Source organism: Bombina bombina, chromosome 1, assembly GCF_027579735.1.
Source record: "Bombina bombina isolate aBomBom1 chromosome 1, aBomBom1.pri, whole genome shotgun sequence".
In the NCBI taxonomy this organism is placed as follows: Eukaryota; Metazoa; Chordata; class Amphibia; order Anura; family Bombinatoridae; genus Bombina; species Bombina bombina.
The window spans coordinates 1,448,617,067-1,448,641,431 of NC_069499.1; the positions used below are offsets into that span (position 1 = coordinate 1,448,617,067).

Sequence of the window (24,365 nt, forward strand, 5' to 3'; positions counted from 1 at the left end):
GTCCCTCCTCTGCATTCCCTCCTTTTAACAAGTCTGTGTTCTGCTTGTCTGTCTGCAGCTGCCTGCCCTTCCCTCATACCACAAGAGAGACATGTAACTGCCGATAAGAGGAGGCAATAAAATCAGCTCTGCATAACTTCAGCAGCAATAGAGAAGGGGCTGTAAGTATCACTGCAGTGTCCCACTAACTTGCAGCTGCAGATTTCCCGGTCTGAGAGATATTTATTGCACCCAGAATACACTGCACAGGATAGCTCACTCTGCTTGGAGGGAGGGGAGGGCAGCACAGGGGAGGAGAGGATGGGGGTGCCATAGAGACAAAAGCTGCTGTTTTATTATTTGAAGGGATTATGCTGTGCACAGTGCTGCTTGCTTCAAGCCTTTGAGGCAGAGAAAGAGTGCAGGACAGGAGCAGTCTGTCCAGTATGACTGTGAGAGACTCTGTACTAAAAAACATCTCAGAAACTGATAACTTTCACCCCTCGCTCTCTTATTACCTAGGTAATTTTTTAACAATCGAATTCAATGTTCGTTATGGCTTCTTCTAGATCTGAGTCCCAGACTTTGAAATCAAAGAACCCACACTTTTCCTATCAGCAAAACGTGGTTTTAATTGATATGATTATCGAATCATATGACTATTTATTCAGATGTCGTGTAAGAAAGACCAATTTTGCAAGGCAAAAGATGATCTTGAAATTAATAAGTGATGGAGTTAGTGCCCAGGGTCCAGGCAAAAAAGATGTTGACCAGATAAAGAAAAGGTACAATGACATTAAACGTTTTGCCAAAGCTAAAGTGGCCAAAGAAAAAAATACAGCCCGTGCTACCGGAGGTGGACCAGGATATGTTGTGGACTTAAACGATTATGAACAGAAGCATGTCCAGCGGCTAGGGCCTAAGATTATTACTTGCATAACGTAGGACTGTGACAGTGATTTAAGAGGTGCATTTATTACTCACAAATTGACGCAAATTTTTTATAAAATAATTTAGAATATTTATTATTTCATTTTAATTATTTGTATAATGTATATACCATTTGCATATTAATGTATTGCATCTAATTTATCCTTAAGTACTGTACTCAGGGCCGGCTTAACCATGGGACCAATTGGGTCCAATAGACCCAGGCGGCATTTGACATGGGGCGGCACTTCAGTGAGTCTCTCACAGTCATATTGGACAGACTGCTCCTGTCCTGCAATCTTTCTCTGCCTCAAAGGCTTGAAGCAGGCAGCACTGTGCACAGCATAATCCCTTCAAATAATAAAACAGCAGCCTTTGTCTCTATAGCACCCCATCCTCTCCTCACATAGCAGCAGACATCATTTCTCTCTCTGCGAGTAAAAGCGAGTTTATCCGAGTCTCCAATGTCAAAGAAATTGACGTTTTAGTACATGGAGCCCTTAGTCTATTTTTTATACTTGCAAACAGTTGTCTCTAATCCTTATTATAGGGTGAACAACTGGGTATTAGAAATTAACTCATGCCTGTTTTACTTCACGTAGCTATGGTTTAAGCATTATTAAAACTGTATGAGTGTGAATCATATGTCTGTTAACTTTCTTACTGTACTAGCTCCAGGAGCTTGAGGCTGTAATCACCTGGAACCAGATAAGGAGTGTTATCCTAACGGTCAGAGGTACGATAAAGGCAGCAGTGTTTCAAGCCAGGATGGCAAGACACGGATAATATCAATATATGCAGGTGGTGTGTGGTTTTTACTGTGGTCAGTATTACCTGTTGTAAAGTGTTTGGCATATATGCTCAGGCTCATTAATACACACATACGTAATGTAAAAATGTTGATTGGAAACATAACTACTCCTTGAAACTTTGTAACATTGTGCCACATAAAGAATTAAATGTAGTGTAGGTAGGTAGTCAAGATTGAAGATCACAAAGAAAGGCTTTATGCAAAGCAGTAAAGTGTTTTAGCAGTAACAAAGTCACATAGACACTGGTGTTTCATTTGAGCAGTAAAAGGTGAAATTAACTCAGAATACCTAGTCTTTTTAAAATTGCATGCTCTATCTGAATACAGGTAGCCCTGAGTTTACGCCGGGGTTAGGTTCCAGGAGGAATGGTTGTAAATCGAAACCGTTGTAAATTGAAACCCAGTTTATAATGTAAGTCAATGGGAAGTGAGGGAGTTAGGTTCCAGGCCCCTCTTAAAATTGTCATAAGTAACACCTAATACATTATTTTTAAAGCTTTGAAATGAAGACTTTAAATGCTAAACAGCATTATAAACCTAATAATATAGATTGTATCATCATCAAACTAAGTTTAATGAACATAAACATTTGCTAAACATCACCTAATAAAATAATCACACAACAGACTGCATCATCATCAAACTAAGTTTAATGAACAAAAACTTTTTTTTACTTGCATGTTTCTGCATTGTTAGCATGTTAGATAATATTGGGTCTGCACCCATTCTATGCATTTCAATCTGCAGTAATTAAGCAGTTAGTCACCCTCACCTCAAGCTGCTGGACAGGAAGATAATAGGGAAGTGGCTGCTAAATCTTGCTCGATAGATCTGGTCTGATCTGTGTACACAGATCAATTGCAGGCTGTTAAACTTGCTTTACTTTGCTAAAACACAAGCGGACAGCTCCACCTACTGGCTGTTTTAATTAGTGCATTGCTTTCCAAAAGCTTGTCAATAGCAGTTACATGACTGAAAAAAAGGTTGTTATTCTGAAACGGCGCAAATTGAACCGGCGTAAATCGAGGGCCACCTGTATTCATAGAAAACATTTGGGTTACATTTCCCTTTAAATGAGATTATGATTAGATGTTTGTCTTTTATTTTATGCTATATTTGTTAGCTTAGACTTTTTATGTCTTCAATATGGCCACAGAAGGTATATTGTGTACCTCTGGTAGTTTCTCTGGTTAATAACAGAGTACATGAGTTTCATTAATTTACAGAATAGCAATAAAATTATTGGGGAACAAGATCCTGACAGATACAAAAGTTACAAAAAAAAACCAATTTCAACCACCAATTTTTTTTAAAAAAATGCAACCCCTCCAATACAAGGTCCTATATTTTCAAATAAAGCCAAAGTGTGTGTCATACACTTATACTTATGAGTATTTCAAAGATGCTTTTAACAGATGCTTTTTGATACATTTCATGTATACATTTGGATCTCATCCAGTGAAGCTTGTGTATAGCTGTTTTGAGATATTCAGCAGCTAATAGGATTTATCTGGCACTAACTAAACACTAGCCAGATGATATTATTACTGTTTCATTAAAGGGACAGTCAAGTAAAAAAAAAACTTTCATGATTTTAATAGGGAATGTCATTTTAAACAACTTTCCAATTTACTTTTATTACCAATTTTGCTTTGTTCTCTTGGTATTCTTAGTTGAAAGCTAAACTTAGGAGGTTCATATGCTAGTTTCTTAGACCTTGAAGGCCGCCTCTAATCTGAAAGCATTTTGACAGTTTTCACCACTAGAGTGCGTTAGTTCATGTGTTTCACATAGATAACATTGAGCTCAGGCACGTGATGCTCCTAGGAGCCAGCACTGATTGGCTAAAAATGCATGTCTGTCAAAAGAACTGAAATAAGTGGGCAGTTTGCAGAGGCTTAGATACAAGGTAATCAAAGAGGTAAAAAGTATATTATTATAATAGTGTTTTTTATGCAAAACTGGGGAATGGGTAATAAAGGGATTATCTACATTTTTAAACATCAAAAATTCTGGTGTTTATTGTGCATTTAAAAAATCTTGACAGAATTTTTTAGACCAAAGTCATTATTGTAGCATGAAGAGCCTAGCAGCTATTGCTGGTTGTGAGTAAAGTTGGAATAATCTGTTTTTAATTTAAATAAAATAAAGGAAAGCAATAAAACGCTACAATGATATAATTTTATTAAAATCTGTATAATCATTATTTAGATAACATAATCATTTTGTGCAGACATATCACATGTAGATAATCGATCTCTCTAATGCAAAAAATAGGGTGCTAAAATAAATTCAGTTTTATTGTTCATTTCTCAAAGGACATTGCAATGGCTGGAAATATTAAAAATTCATATTTTTTATATATTTATTATGTGTATAAAAACTTTTACTGGAGCCTCATGGTACGCACCACGCATGCTTGTCTGTAGAGCTCTTCGTATGTATCGGAAGTATCGAGTGACTTCAAAATTCACAGGAAAAAGTGCTTGGGCAATACTTGATTGGCCATGTCGTTGGCCATTTAACTGTATTTGTATGTTAAAATACCTAACACCCTGTTGCACAAAAGTTCCTTGCATATCAAGTCTTACAGTATTGTAAGTAATCATTGTACCAGGGTTGGTTGAAAAAGTAGTATCTGAATTTACCATATTAATAACGTGGGATGCGTCCGTAAACTGAATTCGAGAGAGCCTTCCGAGTCTGCTTTCTTGAACTGCTACAAGAATTGTAACACGTCTATTTCCACTATCCATTACTCTACAAAGCTCTTCTTCTTCAGGCTGGCGTTTTCTTCGATTGGACGAATGAATAGGTTTTTCACAGTCACTGCTTATTTTCCCACAGTAATCCCAGTTATTCTTTTCATCTGTGTAACACCAGCTGTACTTATTTCCATAGAAATCACAAGGGTGGTCTAGACGACATGGTTCTCCTTTTATGGTCACATAATTAGATGGAGAGCAGTACTCATAGTCATTGTTTACATCATAACATTGAAAATATGTCTCTTTTTTATTAATATCACAGTTACTCACACACTGTTTCCCATATCTTGTATTTCGTTTCTCAAACTCTTCTGTGATGTGTCCGCAGTATCTCCAGCCCCCTTGTGGTCTTTTGCACCACCTATAGCTGTATCCATAGGTTCTACAAAGTGATACACATCGTGAGTTATAGTTATCATAACCTTCATGCGGAGAACAATAGTCCCATTTATCATTCGAATAGCCTTCCTGCCAGCACCAGAAATAGTCAGTGTCTTCTCGGGAACATGGTGACGTACAAATCCCACCATTGGTAGTTAGATAAAGGTCTCTTGAGAAAACCAAAGGCGGCATCAGCAGAACAAAACTGATAACTTTGCCAAGGTACATGTCTGAAAAATATAATTTATAACAGCAATTAAATGTTGTATGATTTTTTCTTTTCTTTTTTTTTTTAAAGCTTTAAATTTTTTATTGAAAGTATCAATCAAGGGTACAGAAAAAAAATAAGGAAGTCACAGGTTACATAATGAGGGATAAAACATTTCTTCAGTAACATAATGAGTTATCGCCTATTGTTCCTCATAACAAAGAAGAGAGAGGAGGAAAAGAAATCATTATATATACTATAAACATCATAAGGAACATAATAATAATATCTGAAACTTACTACTAATGATAACTAACCTAGCTAGCTTGCCTAAACCTTCCTAATCTAGTCCGCCAGCCCCAAAAATGCAAGGGGGAGAGACCAACCAACCAAACCCCCCTTATCGATTCCCTCTGTAAAGGATTTAAACCTTCCACTCGGGGGAAAATGAACCAAGCTCTAATTGTTGTATAAACCAAATAGAGCCCCTAAATGGAGCGATTAACTGTAGTTGGGCGTCTACAGAAAGAGTTAATATAACTTTCTCCCATTTCGAAAAAAATCTTTGTATTGCCTTATCACTGGCATCTCTCAAATTAAATTGTTCCATTATAATCTGATTATGAATTTTATTTACAAACTCCTTGAATTTAGGTTCACATGGAGATTTCCAATTCCTGAGCATAACATTGCGTCCAACTAGAATCAAAGTATTTATAAGCCGGATATTTGCATAGGATTCCTCCTGATTTACAAGGAAAAAAATATGTCTCGACTCAAATTTAAAATTGCAAAGATTTATCTTATTTACCCAATAACATACTTTACTCCAAAACTGGGCCGCTTTAGGGCAACTCCAGAAGCAATGTATTTCATCTGCCTCCTTGGCATTACATTTGGGACATTTAACTTCTGTCTTATACCATTTAGACATTTTGGCTGGTGTGATATATACTAAATTTATTAACTTGAAATGTGATTCCTTCCAATCTATAAAAACTTGAGTTTGATCAATTAATCTAAAGCTTTGTAAAATATGCTCTTTCGCAACATTCGGGAGAAGTTTATTCCATTTCTTCTCCAACTCGCCAATATTTAGTAGCCCATGATGTTTAATAAGCAAGTTATAGAGAATTGAGATGGAGACTTTCCCAGCTTGATATAATTTAATCACACCCTCCATAACTCCCAATGAGATAGTATTTTCACTCTCTGCTCGTAAAGAACCAATCCAATGTTGTACCTGGAGGTAGGCGTAGAAAGAGGTTTTTGCTAAATTAAAACTCACTCTTAAGTCTGCAAATGTCTTAATCAGTAGGGTCTCATTTACACAAATGTCCTTTAAATTTTTAAGACCATTATTGGCCCATATATGAAAGATTTTATGTGAGAGTCCTGGAATAAAATCCGGATTCCCTACTAGTGGGAGAAATACAGATCTGCGAAAATTAATATGTAATTCCAAACAAACTTTTTGCCATGCTAGAATTATATACTTAAATGTGTGCATATGTGTCACATTTACTGGCAATTTCGCAAAGGGGATATGGATCAACGCTTTCAAAGAAAATGGAGCTACCAATTGTGTTTCTAATTCAAAAAGGGAAACATATTCCTTTTCTGATATCCAGTCTAGAACGAATTTAACCAATGTGGCATAGTTATAAAACTGAATATTCGGGAGTGCCAGACCACCATGTATTTTAAAATATGATAGTTTAGCTAACTTTCTTCCCATGCCATATAAATCTAGTAAACAATCTCTGCAGAAATTTTAAGTCTTTTCGAGTAATTAAGAGAGGAAGATTCTGTAACAGATATAATAGCTTTGGGAATAAGATTGATTTAATTAGCATTACTCTCGCAGAGAGTGAAATGGGCAAACTATGCCATACTGCTAATTTCTGCTTAAACATCTCGATACATTTCCGAAAATTTAGTTCATACCAGCACGCAGGATTCTTGCTTAGTATAATACCCAAGTACTTAATTTCCTGTACTTCTTTAAAGGGGTGTATAACAGGAAACTGAGGTTTATAAATCCACAACAGTTCCGATTTCCCCCAATTAATCTTATAGCCCGAAATTGAGCTGAATATATCTATGATTCTTAACAATTGGGGTATGGATTGTTTGGCATTACTTAGGAAAAGTAAGATATCATCAGCAAATAACAATGTCACAAGATTCTTATCCCCTAGCTTAATTCCTTTCAACTCTTTCCTTAATAGGATTGCCAGCGGCTCTAATGATAAATTAAAAAGTAAAGGGGAAAGAGGGCATCCCTGGCGAGTACCGCGTTTGAGAGTAAAACTCTCAGATACTTCCCCGTTGACAATAATAGCGGATGTTGGAGCCTGATATAATATCCGTACGAACTGGTAGAAATTCCCTATAAGACCAAATCCTTTAAGTGCCGTAAACAAATGATCCCATACTATACAGTCAAACGCCTTCTCAGCTTCGACTGTAAGTAAGGCTAAATCTGTACTAACATGTGTCTTTTTTTTATTTATTGATCTACTCCAAAAATGATCAATAACCAGCATCACTTTTCGGAGATTCTTCACCGAATTTCTGCCCACCATAAAGCCTGCTTGATCAGGGTGTATTAATGGCTCAAGAATCTTCTTAAGTCTAGCTGCAACAATAGCGGTTAACAACTTATAGTCCTGATTTAGCAACGATATGGGTCTATACGAGGACAGCGTTTCTGGATTTTTGTCTTTTTTCAAAATCAGCGCCACATTTGATGCCGAAAAAAACCTCGACCACATCTGATTCTTAATATAATACTGATTAAAAAGTATTTCTAATGTAGGTAGGATTTGATCGTGTAAGAGTTTATAGAACTCCGATGGCATAGCATCCGGGCCTGGCGTTTTGTTTGCCTTAGCCTGCTTAATGGCATCTGAAATCTCACTTATTAATATCGGTTCATTTAATCGACTGCCAAACAGAGCCTTCAGATTGCACAGTTACATTTGAGACTGGAGGAGTTAGAGGACAGGGCCCGACGTAATAATTTAAGAATATTGGGTCTCCCAGAAACAGTTGAGTACCAGGATCTACTGTCCTTTGCCTCCTCCAGTCTCCCGAAATTGGTGGGGTTTCCTGCAGAAGGCATACCAGTGCAGATAGAAAGAGCTCACAGAGTTGGTCCAATTAAAAATAATCCTGATGGCACTTCTAGGGCAAGATCGGTCCTTATAAAATTCTTAAATTTCCAGGATAAGGTAAACATACTTAGACACTATCGCAAAACCAACAGTTTAATGATAGCCCAACATGTTATTAATCTTCCAAGATTTCTCCGCAGAGACCCTAACCAAAAGAAGGGAGATGTTGTATGATTTTGAGTCTTAAATTTTTTTTTTTTATTTTAAGGATACACATAATCAAGACACTTTACAAGTGAAAAATGATGACTTTGTTTGAGTGTAAAATGTGATTATGTTTGCTATTTAGTATCTGGAGAATAGCACATGTTATCTAGTGATTAAAATGACAGCAAAGTCAAAATTAAGCTTATATGAGTTAGGTAGATCATGCAGTTTTAAACAATTTTTTACTTTACTTCTACTGTCAAATTTGCTTTGTTCATTTTGTATTCTTTGTTGAAGAGTAAAACTAGGTAAGCTCATAGTAGCTAGTAAATACTAAGGCCTAGATTTAGAGTTGGGCGGTAGCCGTGAAAACCAGCGTTAGAGGCTCCTAACGCTGGTTTTTACCGCCCTCTGGTATTTGGAGTCAGTCAGGAAAGGGTCTAACGCTCACTTTCCAGCCGCGACTTTTCCATACCGCAGATCCCCTTACGTCAATTGCGTATCCTGTCTTTTCAATGGGATCTTTCTAACTCCGGTATTTAGAGTCGTGGCTGAAGTGAGCATTAGAAATCTAACGACAAAACTCCAGCCGCAGAAAAAAGTCAGTAGTTAAGAGCTTTCTGGGCTAACTCCGGTTTATAAATTTCTTAACTACTGTGCTCTAAAGTACACTAACACCCATAAACTACCTATGTACCCCTAAACCGAGGTCCCCCCACATCGCCGCCACTCGATTAAATTTTTTTAACCCCTAATCTGCCGACCGCCACCTACGTTATACTTATGTACCCCTAATCTGCTGCCCCTAACACCGCTGACCCCTATATTATATTTATTAACCACTAATCTGCTGCCCCCGCTATCGCTGACCCCTGTTCCGATCAGCCAATAGAATGCGAGCTCAATCTGATTGGCTGATCGGATCAGCCAATCGGATTGAACTTGATTCTGATTGGCTGATTCCATCAGCCAATCAGAATTTTCCTACCTTAATTCCGATTGGCTGATAGAATCCTATCAGCCAATCGGAATTCGAGGGACGCCATCTTGGATGACGTCCCTTAAAGGAACCGTCATTCTTCAGTTGGACGTCGGAGGAAGAAGATTGGTCCGCGCTGGAGGTCTTCACAATGGAGCCGTTCCTCATCGGATGAAGATAGAAGATGCCGCTTGGATCAAGATGGTTCCCGGTCTGTATCGCCTCTTCTTCCCGGATAGGAGCCTCTTCTGGACCTCTTCAGCCGCAGGGTTATGGATCGCCAGCCCCCGCTTGGGTTGGATGAAGATTTTGGAGCCAGGACCGATCGGTGTGATACCCGGCGAGGTGAAGATAAGGTAGGAAAATCTTCAGGGGCTTAGTGTTAGGTTTATTTAAGGGGGGTTTGGGTTAGATTAGGGGTATGTGGGTGGTGGGTTGTAATGTTGGGGGGGGTATTGTATGTGTTTTTTTACAGGCAAAAGAGTTGAATTCTTTGGGGCATGCCCCGCAAAGGGCCCTGTTCAGGGCTGGTAAGGTAAAAGAGCTTTGAACTTTTGTAATTTAGAATGGGGTAGGGCATTTTTTTTATTTTGGGGGGCTTTGTTATTTTATTAGGGGGCTTAGAGTAGGTGTAATTAGTTTAAAATTGTTGTAATATTTTTCTAATGTTTGTAAATATTTTTTTATTTTTTTGTAACTTAGTTCTTTTTTATTTTTTGTACTTTAGTTAGTTTATTTAATTGTATTTATTTGTAGGTATTGTATTTAATTAATTTATTGATAGTGTAGTGTTAGGTTTAATTGTAGATAATTGTAGGTATTTTATTTAATTAATTTATTGATAGTGTAGTGTTAGGTTTAATTGTAACTTAGGTTAGGATTTATTTTACAGGTAATTTTGTAATTATTTTAACTATTTTAGCTATTAAATAGTTCTTAACTATTTAATAGCTATTGTACCTGGTTAAAATAAATACAAAGTTACCTGTAAAATAAATATAAATCCTAAAATAGCTATAATATAATTATAATTTATATTGTAGCTATATTAGGATTTATTTTACAGGTAAGTATTTAGCTTTAAATAGGAATAATTTATTTAATAAGAGTTAATTTATTTCGTTAGATTTAAATTATATTTAATTTAGGGGGGTGTTAGTGTTAGGGCTAGACTTAGCTTTAGGGGTTAATACATTTATTAGAATAGCGGTGAGCTCCAGTTGGCAGATTAGGGGTTAATACTATTTATTACAGGGTTATTGAGGCGGGAGTGAGGCGGATTAGGGGTTAATAACTTTATTATAATAGCGGTGCGGTCCGCTCGGCAGATTAGGGGTTAATAAGTGTAGGCAGGTGGAGGCAAGGTTGTGGGGGGCAGATTAGGGGTTAATAAATATAATATAGGGGTTGGCGGTGTTAGGGGCAGCAGATTAGGGGTACATAGGGATAATGTAAGTAGCGGCGGTTTACGGAGCGGCAGATTAGGGGTTAATAATATAATGCAGGGGTCAGCGATAGCGGGGTCGACAGATTAGGGGTAAATAAGTGTAAGGTTAGGGGTGTTTAGACTCGGGGTACATGTTAGAGTGTTAGGTGCAGACGTAGGAAGTGTTTCCCCATAGCAAACAATGGGGCTGCGTTAGGAGCTGAACGCGGCTTTTTTGCAGGTGTTAGGTTTTTTTTCAGCTCAAACAGCCCCATTGTTTTCTATGGGGGAATCGTGCACGAGCACGTTTTTTAAGCTGGCCGCGTCCTTAAGCACCGCTGGTATCGAGAGTTGAAGTTGCGGTAAATATGCTCTACTCTCCTTTTTTGGAGCCTAACGCAGCCATTCTGTGAACTCTAAATACCAGCGGTATTTAAAAGGTGCGGCCAGAAAAAAGCATGCGTAGCTAACGCACCCCTTTGGCCGCAAAACTCTAAATCTAGGCCATAGTAAATACATTCTTAGCAAAATATATAAAGAGAACTAAGCAAAACTGATAATAGAAGTAAAATTGAAAGGTGTTTGTATGTATAAGATGAAGGGGATATTGTCAATAAACACTGAAAAGGGTTGTTAAATCCAGCGAGTACGATCATATTTTTCATGTATTACATTTCTCAGTGGCACCCTGTTGACTGACAAACTGTTTGTGAGTGTGATGATCATATATTATTATTATTAGTTATTTGTAGGTCACCAGCATATATATATATATATATATATATATATATATATATATATATATATATATATATATATATATATATATATATATATATATATAAAATATATTGACGTCTTCCCAAAACATCAATACATTTTGATTTGTGGTGTAAAAACCAAAGGGTGCTGGATTTTTTTGTGCATATATTATGTGCTTATTATACTTATCCTTAGTACCCATGTGACTGTCTACTAGGAGGACTGTGATAATTCTGGAGCTGTTTGTATATATATATATAAACACTGTTCCAATGCCAGTGCATTCTCATTATCTATCTGCAACTGCCAGGGTGCTATAAAATGATTTCATAAATACATTCACCAGTAAGGACTCACTGCACTTCAGTCATCTTCACAAAATGTCTTTATTAATCCAAAATAGTGAAGTTTCGGGACCACACAATGTCCTTTCCTCAGACCATCAGATCTTTTTTGGCTTAAGCCTTACATATCTTCATACCTGAAACACACACCTCGGGGGAGCCAATCAACAACTTGCACTCCCCTTATTGTCATATTCACCTCCATAGAACTAGTGATCCCTTCACCTTATACAACAAGCATCTTACACAAATCAAAACTTGACACCTATCAAAACATTTAAAACCAGACAATATTTATAATTGTTAAATCTTCTCTGCTGACTCATTTTAAATTTAAACCTACCTTGCATATCACGACTGACAGTTGTTACTAATTGAACAATAACTAGTCCTTATCCCACACCCCCTTGCTCATCTGATTGGTCCACATACTCATAAGCTAAACATGGTAATAGTGTGCAAGCAATTTCGTATCAAGGGGTATTACTCACTGTGCCTCTCAATGCTGCCTTTTGATCACACCCACCATGACCTCAAACATAAACAAACCCCCTTGGTCCGTATAATACTAGATCTCATCCGAGCAGATACTAGTTTATATCTCAGTTGTCATATAATTTCTTAGTGCAAGACTCACCAGGAACACTTCTAATGGGCCATTTATCTTTTCATTACCTGTTACAAGGAGTTACTATATAACTTATTACTTACTATACTTTTTTCTGAAAATAACTGTGTAATAGCTATATCACTAATTGGCATTGCTTAACACCTCTTCATAGGTATTATAACAAAATGATTAGTCTCTCAGTGGCTATATCACTCTGAAGACATTAATAAGATGTTCCTATCTTAATGTCCGATAGTATGTCTGAATGTATGGTACTCACAGGGGATCACCATCCCACTGCAAAATAGTTCAAGAGAAGGGAAAAAGAAGAAGAAAAAGACGTAGCGTGGGACTAAGTAGCTCCCCAATTAATTGAGTAGTTCATACCTAGATTGTAGGGAGCTATTTCGAACACCACGTTGTTATATATGGAGTCCAACAGCTTATAGTCAGGCACAACTAGTACAAAACAGAGTAACATGTACTCTATCCTATATGTACCTGTAGTGTACTTCATACCACTTGGTGGTGGTTACTAATAGTTCATTCATTTATTAATTCTTCAAAACTGGTTAAACCTTTATTACTTGTTTGGTCCTCTAGATTTTACAAAAAACACTGCCCACCAGTATGTGTATTCAATTCCAGCACGTGTATTCAATAAGGCTTGAGCCAAGAGAAATCTGTTGGTTTGAGTAATTGACACTATGTGGTCCTAAAATGTCACTATTTTTGATTATTAAAGACATTTTGTGAAGATGGCTAAGGTCCAGTGAGTGCTTACTTGTGAATGTGTATATGTGTGTGTGTATAGGGTTTAGGGGCACCGCACACTTTTTTGGCCTTACCGCAAACCGACCTACGTAAACTTCATAAAGTCTTTTTTCTATGGGACTTACATAGCGCTGGTATTACGAGTCTGTGCTGGGAGGCCAAAAAGTGAGTGGTACACCCTACCCCGTCAAGAGTCTTACCGGACTTAAAAGTCAATAGTTATGAGTTTTACACTACAACGCTGTAGCATAAAACTCATAACTAAAGTTCTAAAAAGTACACTAACACCCATAAACTACCTATTAACCCCTAAACCAAGGCCCTACCGCAGCGCAAACACTATAATAAAATTTTAACCCCTAATCTGCCCCTCCGGGCATCGCCGTCACTATAATAAACATATTAACCCCTAAACCGCAGCACTCCCGCCTTGCAAACACTAGTTAAATAATATTAACCCCTAATCTGCCGCCCCTAACATCGCCACCACCTACATTTTACTTATTAACCCCTAATCTGCCACTCCAGACACCGGCGCCACCTACATTATATGTATTAACCCCTAATCTGCTGCCCCCAACATCGCTGATACCTACCTACTATTTATTAACCCCTATTCTGCCGCCCCCAACGTCGCCGCCACTATATTAAAGTTATTAACCCCTAAACCTAAGTCTAACCCTAACACCCCCTAACTTAAATATAATTTAAATAAATCTAAAGAAATATTACTATCATTAACTAAATTATTCCTATTTTAAACTAAATACTTACCTGTAAAATAACCCCTAAGCTAGCTAAAATATAACTAATAGTTATATAAGTATCTATAGTATCTAGCTTAGGGTTTATTTTTATTTTACAAGCAAGTTTGTATTTATTTTAACTAGGTAGAATAGTTATTAAATAGTTATTAACTATTTAATAACTACCTAGCTAAAATAAATACAAAAGTACCTGTAAAAAAAAAAACTAACCTATGTTACAATAACACCTAACACTACACTACAATTAAATAAATTAACTAAATTAAATACAATTAAATATATTAAATTAGCTAAATCACAAAAAAACCACTAAATTTCATTTTAAACTAATTACATCTAATCTAATAGCTCTATCAAAATAAAAAAAGCCCCTTAAAATAAAAAAACCCTAGCCTAAACTAAACTGCCCAAAATAAATCAGCTCTTTTACCTGTAAAAAAAAAATACAAACAACCCCCCAAACAGTAAAACCCACCACTCACACAACCAAACCCCCCAAATAAAATACTAACTAAAAAACCTAAGCTCCCCATTGCCCTGAAGAGGGCATTTGGATGGGCATTGCCCTTAAAATGGCAGTTAGCTCTTTTGCGGCCCAAAGGCCTAACCTAAAAATAAAACCCACCCAATACACCCTTAAAATAACCTAACACTAACCCCCTAAAGATCGACTTACTGTTCTAAAGACCGGACATCCATCCTCAAGGAAGCGGCAGAAGTTTTCATCCAACCGGGCCGAAGTCCGGGAAAAGTCTTCATAAAAGCCAAGTGGTACTCTAGATGGGCAGAAGTCTTCATTCAGACGGCATCTTCTATCTTCATCCATCCAACGATGAGCGGCTCCATCTTCAAGACATCCGACGCAGAGCATCCTCTTCATCCGGAGTCTTCTTATTGAATGACGGTTCCTTTAAATGACGTCATCCAAGATGGCGTCCCTTAGATTTTGATTGGCTGATAGAATTCTATCAGCCAATCGGAATTAAGGTAGAAAAAATTAATTGGAACAGCCAATAGAATGCCAGCTCAATCCTTTTGGCTGATTGCATCAGCCAATAGGATTTTTTCTACCTTAATAGATAGATAGAATTCTATCAGCCAATTGAAATCTAAGGGACGCCATCTTGGATGGATGAAGATAGAAGAAGCCGTCTGGATGAAAACTTCTGCCCGTCTGGAGGACCACTTTGTCCGGCTTGGATGAAGACTTTTTTAAGGGTGTATTGGGTGAGTTTTATTTTTAGGTTAGGGCTTTGGGCCGCAAAAGAGCTACCTGCCCTTTTAAGGGCAATGCCCATACAAATGCCCTTTTCAGGGCAATGGGGAGCTTAGGTTTTTTTTAGTTATTATTTTATTTGGGGTGTTTGGTTGTGTGGGTGGTGGGTTTTACTGTTGGGGGGGTTGTTTGTATTTTTTTTACAGGTAAAAGAGCTGATTTCTTTGAGGCAATGCGCCACAAAAGACCCTTTTAAGGGCTATTGATAGTTTAGTTTAGGCTAGGGTTTTTTTTTATTTTGGGGGGGCTTTTTTTTTTTTGAAAGGGCTATTAGATTAGGTGTAATTAGTTTAAAGATCTGTAATTTGTTTTTTATTTTCTGTAATTTAGTGTTTGTTTTTTTGTGATTTAGCTAATTTAATTTATTTAATTGTATTTAATTTAGTTTATTTATTTAATTGTAGTGTAGTGTTAGGTGTTATTGTAACATAGGTTAGGTTTTATTTTACAGGTACTTTGTATTTATTTTAGCTAGGTAGTTATTAAATAGTTAATAACTCTTTAGTAACTATTCTACCTAGTTAAAATAAATACAAACTTGCCTGTAAAATAAAAATAAACCCTAAGATAGATACAATGTAACTATTAGTTATATTGTAGCTAGTTTAGGGTTTATTTTATAGGTAAGTAATTATTTTTAAATAGGAATAATTTAGTTAATGATAGGAATTTGTATTTAGATGTATTTAAATTATATTTAAGTTAGGGGGTATAAGGGTTAGGGTTAGACTTAGGTTTAGGGGTTAATACATTTAATATAGTGCCAGCGACGTTGGGGATGGCAGATTAGTGGTTAATAAATGTAGGTAGGTGGCAGCGAAGTTGGGGCAGCAGATTGGGGTTAATAAATATAATGTTGGTGGCGCCGATGTTAGGCATGGCAGATTAGGGGTTAATATTATTTAACTAGTGTTTGTCAGGTGGGAGTGCAGCGGTTTAGGGGTTTATATGTTTATTATAGTGGCGGCGGTGTCCGGAGCGGTAGATTAAGGGTTAATAAGTATAATGTAGGTGGTGATGATGTTGGGGGCAGCAGAATAGGGGTTAATAAGTATAATGCAGGTGTTGGTGATGTTGGGGGTGGCAGATTAGGGGTTAATAAGTATAATGTAGGTGGCGCCGATGTTAGGGACGGCAGATTAGGGGTTAATATTATTTAACTAGTGTTTGTAAGGCGGGAGTGCGGCGGTTTAGGGGTTAATATGTTTATTATAGTGGCGGCGGTGTCCGGAGCGGTAGATTAAGGGTTAATAAGTATAATGTAGGTGGTGGTGATGTTGGGGGCAGCAGAATAGGGGTTAATAAGTATAATGCAGGTGTTGGCGATGCCGGGCAGTGGCGTCACTAGGGTTGGTGTCACCCGGTGCGGTAAGTCATGGTGTCACCCCCCCCAGAAAGCAGACACACACAAAAACACAGGCAAACACACATACATACACTCAGACACACTTAAAAACATACTCAGATGCACACACAAACAATCGGAAACACACTCAGACACACACACAAAAACACACACACAAAAACTCAGACACACACATACAAAATATGTAAACTGCACTGCATTAATTATGAAGCTCATGCCTAGAGCTGCTCCCTTGCTCAGCAGAACATCAAATGAAAGATAAACAGAGCACTCTAAAATAAATCACTGAAGAAAAGGTTTAGGCGCACAAACTATGAAAATTCTGCTCTCTGACTCTGTTCCAAGTCTGTCAGTGCACAGCCCTGGGCCGCATGTCACTGAGCAGTGAGCACAGATAGGCAGGCAGGTTTAGGCTAGCAGCACAACTATGCAAGCCCCACGACACGCCCACAACATTCATAGTGAAATTGGGCAGGGGAGGAGCAAATTACAAACAAGCAAAAGCAGCCGGGAAAACTATTTGCTGAAATTGCAGCACTGGCTCAAGGGGCAAAAAAATTGTGTGTCTACAACTTCCCCAGTCCCACTAATGTTCACAAATGCCAGCCTCTAATAAAATAATCTATGCATCTCAACAATTTATTTCTTTGAATTTCAATAAAATTAAATATTTTTTTTTTTTTTTGGTGTCACCCCCTGGAGGGTGTCACCCAGGTGCAGCCCGTACCCCCCACCCCCCCCTAGTGACGCCACTGGAATCCTGAATTTGCAGTGTTCGGGGCTGAAAAAAAAGAGAAAATATAAAATAATAACATAATAACATAATAAATACTCATTCACTTGGGAGGGAAAACATGTACATAATATTAATAATAATACATATCAAAAAAGGGAGGGAAAATACTTGTCTCTGTCTCTTTAATAAAATCTATATTATTTCATCACTATATTAGGATACTCGTCATTTTATTACAAGGACAGAGACTCCTATTTTGCAAATTTAAAGCAAAATCAATTATGATAAGAGATGATGTGGAATTGAAGTGATCAGTTTAAAATAAAACTGACAAAATACAGAATCAGAGGACCAATCTGCTGCATTAAGGATTTCTTGTAATGAAGCAGATTTAACGAAGGCTTTAGAGGCTGCAGTTCCTCTAAAAGAATGAGCTAAAAACTTGTCTTCCACACCAGCTAAAGACATAATCCACTTAACCCATCTACTTATTGTGGTAGTGATGACAGGTTAATGAGGAGGAAGAAAAGAAAAGAAAATGTATGTTTACCTGATAAATTGATTTCTTTTTTACACGATGAGTCCACGGATTATCTTAATTACTATTGGGAATATCACTCCTGCCCTGCAAAGAGCACCACAGCAAAGCTGTTAAATATCACCTCCCTTCCCTCCCAACCCAGTCATTCGACCAAAGTAAAGGAGAGAAAGGAAGTAACAATGTGCAGAGGTGTCTGAAGTTTATAATAACCAACAACCTGTCTTTCAAAAACAGGACGGGCTGTGGACTTATCGTGTCAAAAAATAAATAAATTTATCAGGTAAGCATAAATTTTCTTTTCTTTTTAATGACACGATGAGTCCACGGATCATCTTAATTACTATTGGGAATCAATACCCAAGCTAGAGTACACAGATGATAAGGGAGGGACAAGACAGGGAACTTAAACGGAAGGCACCACTGCTTGAAGAACCTTTCTCTTAAAAGCGGCCTCAGCCAAGGCAAAAGTGTCAAATTTGTAGAATTTTGAAAAAGTGTGAAGAGAGGACCAAGTTGCAAATCTGTTCCACAGAAGCTTCATTCTTGAATGCCCATGAGGAAGCAACAGCCCTCGTGGAATGAGCCGTAACTCTCTCAGGAGGCTGCAGCAGTCTCGTATGCAAAATGTATGATACTCTTCAGCCAAAAAGAAAGAGAAGTAGCCGTAACTTACTGTCCCTTACATTTTCCTGAGAAAACCACAAACAAAGCAGAAGACTGACGAAAATCCTTAGTTGCCTGCAGGTAAAATTTTAAGGTACGAACCACGTCCAAATTGTGCAGAAGCCGTTCCTTCTGAGAGGTAAGATTAGGACACAAGAAAGGAACAACAATCTCCTGATTAATGTTCCGATCAGAAACAACTTTAGGAAGAAATCCTAATTTAGTAAATAAAACTACCTTTATCTGAATGAAAAATAAGGTAAGGGGACTCGTACTGCAATGCCGAGAGCTCTGACACTCTGCGAGCAGAAGAAATAGCAAGAAGAAATAAAACTTTCGAAGATAACAACTTAATATCTAAGGAATGCATAGGCTTAAACGGAGCCCCTTGAAGAACTTTGAGAACCAAATTAAGACTCCATGGAGGAGTAACTGGCTTGAACACAGGCCAGATCCTGACCAAGGCCTGACAAAAGGATTGCACATCTGGAACATATGCCAGACGTTTGTGTAACAAAATAGACAAGGCAGAAATTTGACCCTTTAGGGAACTTGTCTATAATCCTTTCTCCAAAACCTCTTGGAGAAAATAGAAGATTCTAGGAATCCTGACTCTACTCCTGGAGTAGCCCTTGGATTCACACCAATAGAGATATTTACGCCATATCTTATGGTAAATCTTTCTAGTTACAGGTTTAAGAGCATGAATCATGGTCTCTATGACTGAGTCAGAAAAGCCCTGCTTGGATAAAATTAAGAGTCCAAGCAGTCAGCTTCAGAGAAACTAGATTTGGGTGAAGGAAGGGTCTTTGAATTAGAAGGTCCTTCCTCAACGGAAGTCTCCAAGGTGGCAGAGACGACATGTCCACCAGATCTGCATACCAAATCCTGCAAGGCCAAGTCGCTGCAATGAGGATCACCAAGGCCCTCTCCTGCTTGACTCGAGCAATGACCCAAGGAAGAAGAGCAAACGGAGGAAATAGGTATGCTAGACTGAAGCTCCAAGGTAACGCCAGGGCATCTATCAGTACCGCCTGAGGGTCCCTGGATCTAATTCCGGCTGACCCCATTTGAGAATCAGGCTGGAGAACACTTCCGGATGGAGTTCCCACTCCCTCGGATGAAAGGTCTGCCTGCTCAGGAAGTCCGCCTCCCAGTTGTCCACACCTGGGATGTGGATCACCAACAGACAGCAAGAATGTGCTTCCGCCCACGGAATTATTTTGGTTACCTCTGTCATTGGTAAGGAACTCCGCGTTCCTCCCTGATGATTGATGTAAGCCACTGAAGTTATGTTGTCTGACTGGAACCTGATAAACTGGTCCGAGGCTAAATGGGGCCAGGCCAGAAGAGCATTGAAGATCGCTCTCAGCTCCAGAATGTTTATAGGTAGAACAGACTCTGACTAAGTCCAAAATCGCTGAACCTTTAGGGAGCCCCAGACTGATCCCTATCTGTAGCAAGACCAAAGGGAAGAGCCATAAATTGTAAGTGTTTGTCTACAAAGGCAAACCTTAGAAACTTGTGATGATCCTTGTGAATAGGAACATGCAGTTACGCGTCCTTTAAATCCACTGTTGTCATGAATTGACCATCTTGGACCAAAGGAAGAATGGAACGAATAGTTTCCATCTTGAAGGATGGTACTCTGAGGAATTTGTTTAGACTCTTGAGATCCAAAATTGGTCTGAAGGTTCCCTCTTTTTTGGGAACCACGAACAGATTGGAATAAAATCCCCCACCCTGTTCCAGTATCGGAACACAAACTATGACTCCCAGGTCGGAAAGGTCTCTTACACAGTATAAGAACGCCTCTCTTTTTGTCTGGTCTACAGATAATCTTGAAAGCAGAAACCTGCCTCTAGGAGGAAAACTTTTGAACTCTAGTTTGTATCCCTGGGACACTATATCTACAGCCCAGGGATCCGGAACATCTCGAGCCCAAGCCTCAGCGAAAAAGGAAAGTCTGCCCCCTACAAGATCCAGTTCCGGATTGGGGGAAGACCCTTCATGCTGTCTTTGATTCAATAGCAGGCTTCTTGGATTATTTCCCCTTATTCCAAGACTGATTGGGTCTCCATGATGGTTTAGACTGTTCCTGCTTGGAAGCGGAAGAGGAAGAATTTCCCTTGAAATTTCAAAAGGAATGAAAATTACTCTGACGTCCCTTCTGTTTGTTTCTCTTATCCTGCGGGAGCAGATGACCTTACCTCCCGTAATATCAGAAATTATTTCCTTCAAGCCCAATCCAAATCAGGTCTTCCCCTTGTAAGGAATCACTAAAACTTAGACTTAGAGGATACATCCGCAGACCAAGGCTTTAACCATAAGGCTCTGCGAGGTAGAACAGAGAAACCTGAAATCTTTGCTCCCAGCTTGATAACTTGAAGGGAAGCATCCGTAATAAAGGAATTAGCCAAGTTTAGAGCTTTTATCCTATCCTGGATCTTACCCAGGGGAGTGTCTGTCCTAATAGCATCAGACAACGCATCAAACCAATATGCTGCTGAACTGGTGACAGTAGCAATGCACACAGCTGGTTGCCACTGTAAACCCTGGTGTACATACATCTTTTGGAGTAACCCCTCTAATTTTTTGTCCATAGGATCTTTAAAAGCACAACTATCCTCTATGGGTATAGTAGTTCTCTTAGCCAGAGTGGAAACCGCTCCCTCCACCTTGGGGACTATTTGACAAGCCTCCTTGACAGAGTCAGCTATGGGGAACATCTTTTTAAATATAGGAGATGGATAAAAAGGGATACCCGGTCTCTACCACTCATTAGTAATGATCTCAGAAGCTCTGTCTGGAACCGGAAAAACATCTATTGAGGAAGGGACCTCGAAATATTTGTTAAGCTTACTGGATTTCTTAGGATTAATAACGACCGTGGAGTTGTTGTCGTCCAAAGTAGCTAAAACCTCCTTAAGTAGTAGACGGAGGTGTTCTAGCTTAAACCTGAAAGATACCACTTCAGTATCAGTAAGAGGGATTACACTGTCAGAATCTAAAATTTCACCTTCGGATGCTACTACGGTATCCTCCTCCTCAGGCTTCTGGGAGGTTGCATCCGCAATATCAAGAACTGCGTCAGAAACCTTGCCTACTGAATGTCTGATTTTCCTCTTACGCTTTTCCTGCAACATTGGAAAAGCAGACAACGCATCTGAAACTGCAGAAGACATAAGAGAAGCAATGTCTTGTAGAGTAACCCCAGTCGGAGTTATAGAGGAAGCGTAGGGCACTGCATGTGAGGGCGGTAAAATTTGGGATGCTTGAGGAGAAAGCTGCGGCATATATTGAGCATTATCATTAGACTCCTGAACAGCATCCTCCTTTAAAAATGATAGATCAGCAAAAAGTCTATCCCTAAAACTCAAAGTCCTCTCCATTACATGAGGGAAAAAAAGGAATTGGTGGTTCCACATTGGCATCAAAGCATAAAGTGACAGCTTGCAAGGACTCTTAGTCCATCTTAACTAACAACTGTTCACAAAAATAAAGAATTTTTAAGCAATTTTAGAACTGAACAAAAAAAATGTTACTGTCTCTTTAAATGGTAAAAAAACTTTTTTCCTTTTTAGCGTATGTAAATACAGAAATACAAAATAGCCCTGCAGATCACCTCTACACCTCAGCAGTACTTTGCTGAGGTGCCTACCTGTCTGAAGAAATCGACCCTCACTGCTTAGACAGGAGCCGTTCCCACTAACAGTACCTGAACTCTGCAGTCGCTAGTTGGCACGCATCCAATTCACCAGAGATGCGCAAATGAATATTCTAACAAGCGCTTCTTCTCCGACTAGATGCGCAGCATAAAAATGTTAACAAGCTTCTTCTTCCGACTATCAGAAAGAGGAAGAAAGAAAGGGCGCGCAATGCTTTCCCCTAGAACCGCCCACCGTGGGCGTCGCCAAATCCAGTAATCTCCCGGTCGTGCATATTATTAAAAACACCAGGAGATGAGAACCCCCATAGGCCTATGCATTCTACAACCAGCCCCAGTGCCTGCGCTGTTACTGTCCACATATACCTCCTGACAACGTAGGAGCTTTGTGCCATAAATAAAGTGTCCCATATCCCATGAGTCTCTTTATTGTCCCTTGTTGAAATCAAGTGCCTAACTTTTTCTGAGTCCTTGTCCCCCAGATAATAAGTCAGCACTTACCTCCTCATCTGCCGGACAGTAAGGCAGCTCCCAGGTTTAAGAGGTCTTCTCCCTCCCATGGACCTGTGACAAAAGGAAAAAGACTGAGTAAGATCCCTCAGTTTTTCAGAGTTAGGGCAGCATCAGTATGGGAGGCGCAGTGAGAATTATGTCCCACAAGCTCTAAAGCCACCACTGCTCTACTGAAGAGACTGATATGAACTATGGCTACACCCCAGGACAAAGCAGCACAATCCTGTACTATTTTAAAAATAATAAACTCTTGATTGAAGATATTTTTCTAACACCTAATTTACCACCTCCTTGCACTTAACGTAGGTAAAGAGACTGGGTTGGGAGGGAAGGGACGTGATATGTAACAGCTTTGCTGTGGTGCTCTTTGCCGCCTTCTGCAGGGCAGGAGTGATATTCCCAATAGTAATTAGGATGATCCGTGGACTCATCGTGTCATTAAAAAGAAATAAGGAGTTGGCAGGAAGAATCAGACGATCTAAAAGGTAAAGTTTTAGATTCATATTATTTCAAACATGAAACCACACACAATTTAGGGAACTCAAAGAAATAAGGAAAAAAAAATTGAGAGAGATTTAGTTCTCCTGGATAAAAAAAAAATTACACCTTGAGGGGAAAACATTTTAGAATTGTAATCCATGGCTCTCACATCTGAAACTCTTTTACAGGAAAGTAAACATAGTAAGGTAGCTAATTTGCAGGTTAATTGTTTAAGAGAAAGATCTTTATTAAGAGGCCAGCTATTAAACAAATTAAATAATAAATCGACATCCAAAAAATAAGAACGTTTAGGAACAGGAGGTTTTTTGACTCTGATTGCTTTAAGGAGTTTTTTTTAACAGAAGAGATCTGGCCAATAGGAATATTAGATAAAGGGCAATACCCTGCCGAAATTGCAGATTGTGCTACATTAATAGATCAGTTTGCCTGCTTTGAACAAAGATGTCAAATAATTAATGATTTCATTCACAGGAGCTGAAAAGGGATCCAGATTCCTGCAACTGCACAAATTAGACCATTTGAGCCATGCATTTTTTTATAATTTCTTGGTTCCTGGTGCCCAGGATTCTCAGAGTAGAGATTTAGCTTCTTCCAAAAGTCCCACGAATGACCATAATCCCCTGAAATCATCCAGGCAATAAGATGTAAGGTTTCTTGAAGGACCAGGTTGTGAGACAGTCCTGTCAGGTCTAAGAGAAGATCCTGTTGGAGAGGAAGAAGGAGAGGAGGAAGGTAAGACATCTCCAGAAGGGCTGGAAACTAGGACTGGGCTGACCACCAAGGAGTTATTATAAGGATTGAAAGGAGGTTCCTCCTGAAAAAAGATATCATCCGAGGAATAATTGAAAAAGGAGGGAATGCTTAAGCTCCTAGAATTGGCCATTCCTGAAGGAACACATCCATCACTAAAGCTAGGGGATCTGGTCTCCAACTGAAAAAGGGAGTCAGTTAGTGGTTCAGGTGAGGGGACAATCTTGGTGCATGATGAGTATGTTAGTGGTTCAGGCAAGAAAGACAATCTTGGTGCATGATGAGTA

The 24,365-nt window shown here is 38.7% G+C and overlaps 1 protein-coding gene across 1 annotated transcript in view; it reads right to left on the minus strand.

Annotated features, from left to right (window-relative positions):
- Nucleotides 1-3,879: 3,879 nt before the first annotated feature.
- LOC128643238 (uncharacterized) overlaps nt 3,880-24,365 on the minus strand; it is a 106,228-nt gene continuing 85,742 nt past the window's right edge. Inside the window, exon 2 of the mRNA XM_053696228.1 lies at nt 3,880-5,099. Coding sequence (XP_053552203.1) covers nt 4,078-5,097 — 1,020 coding nt within the window. The 5' untranslated portion in view covers nt 5,098-5,099 and the 3' untranslated portion in view covers nt 3,880-4,077. The remainder of the gene's footprint in view (nt 5,100-24,365) is intronic.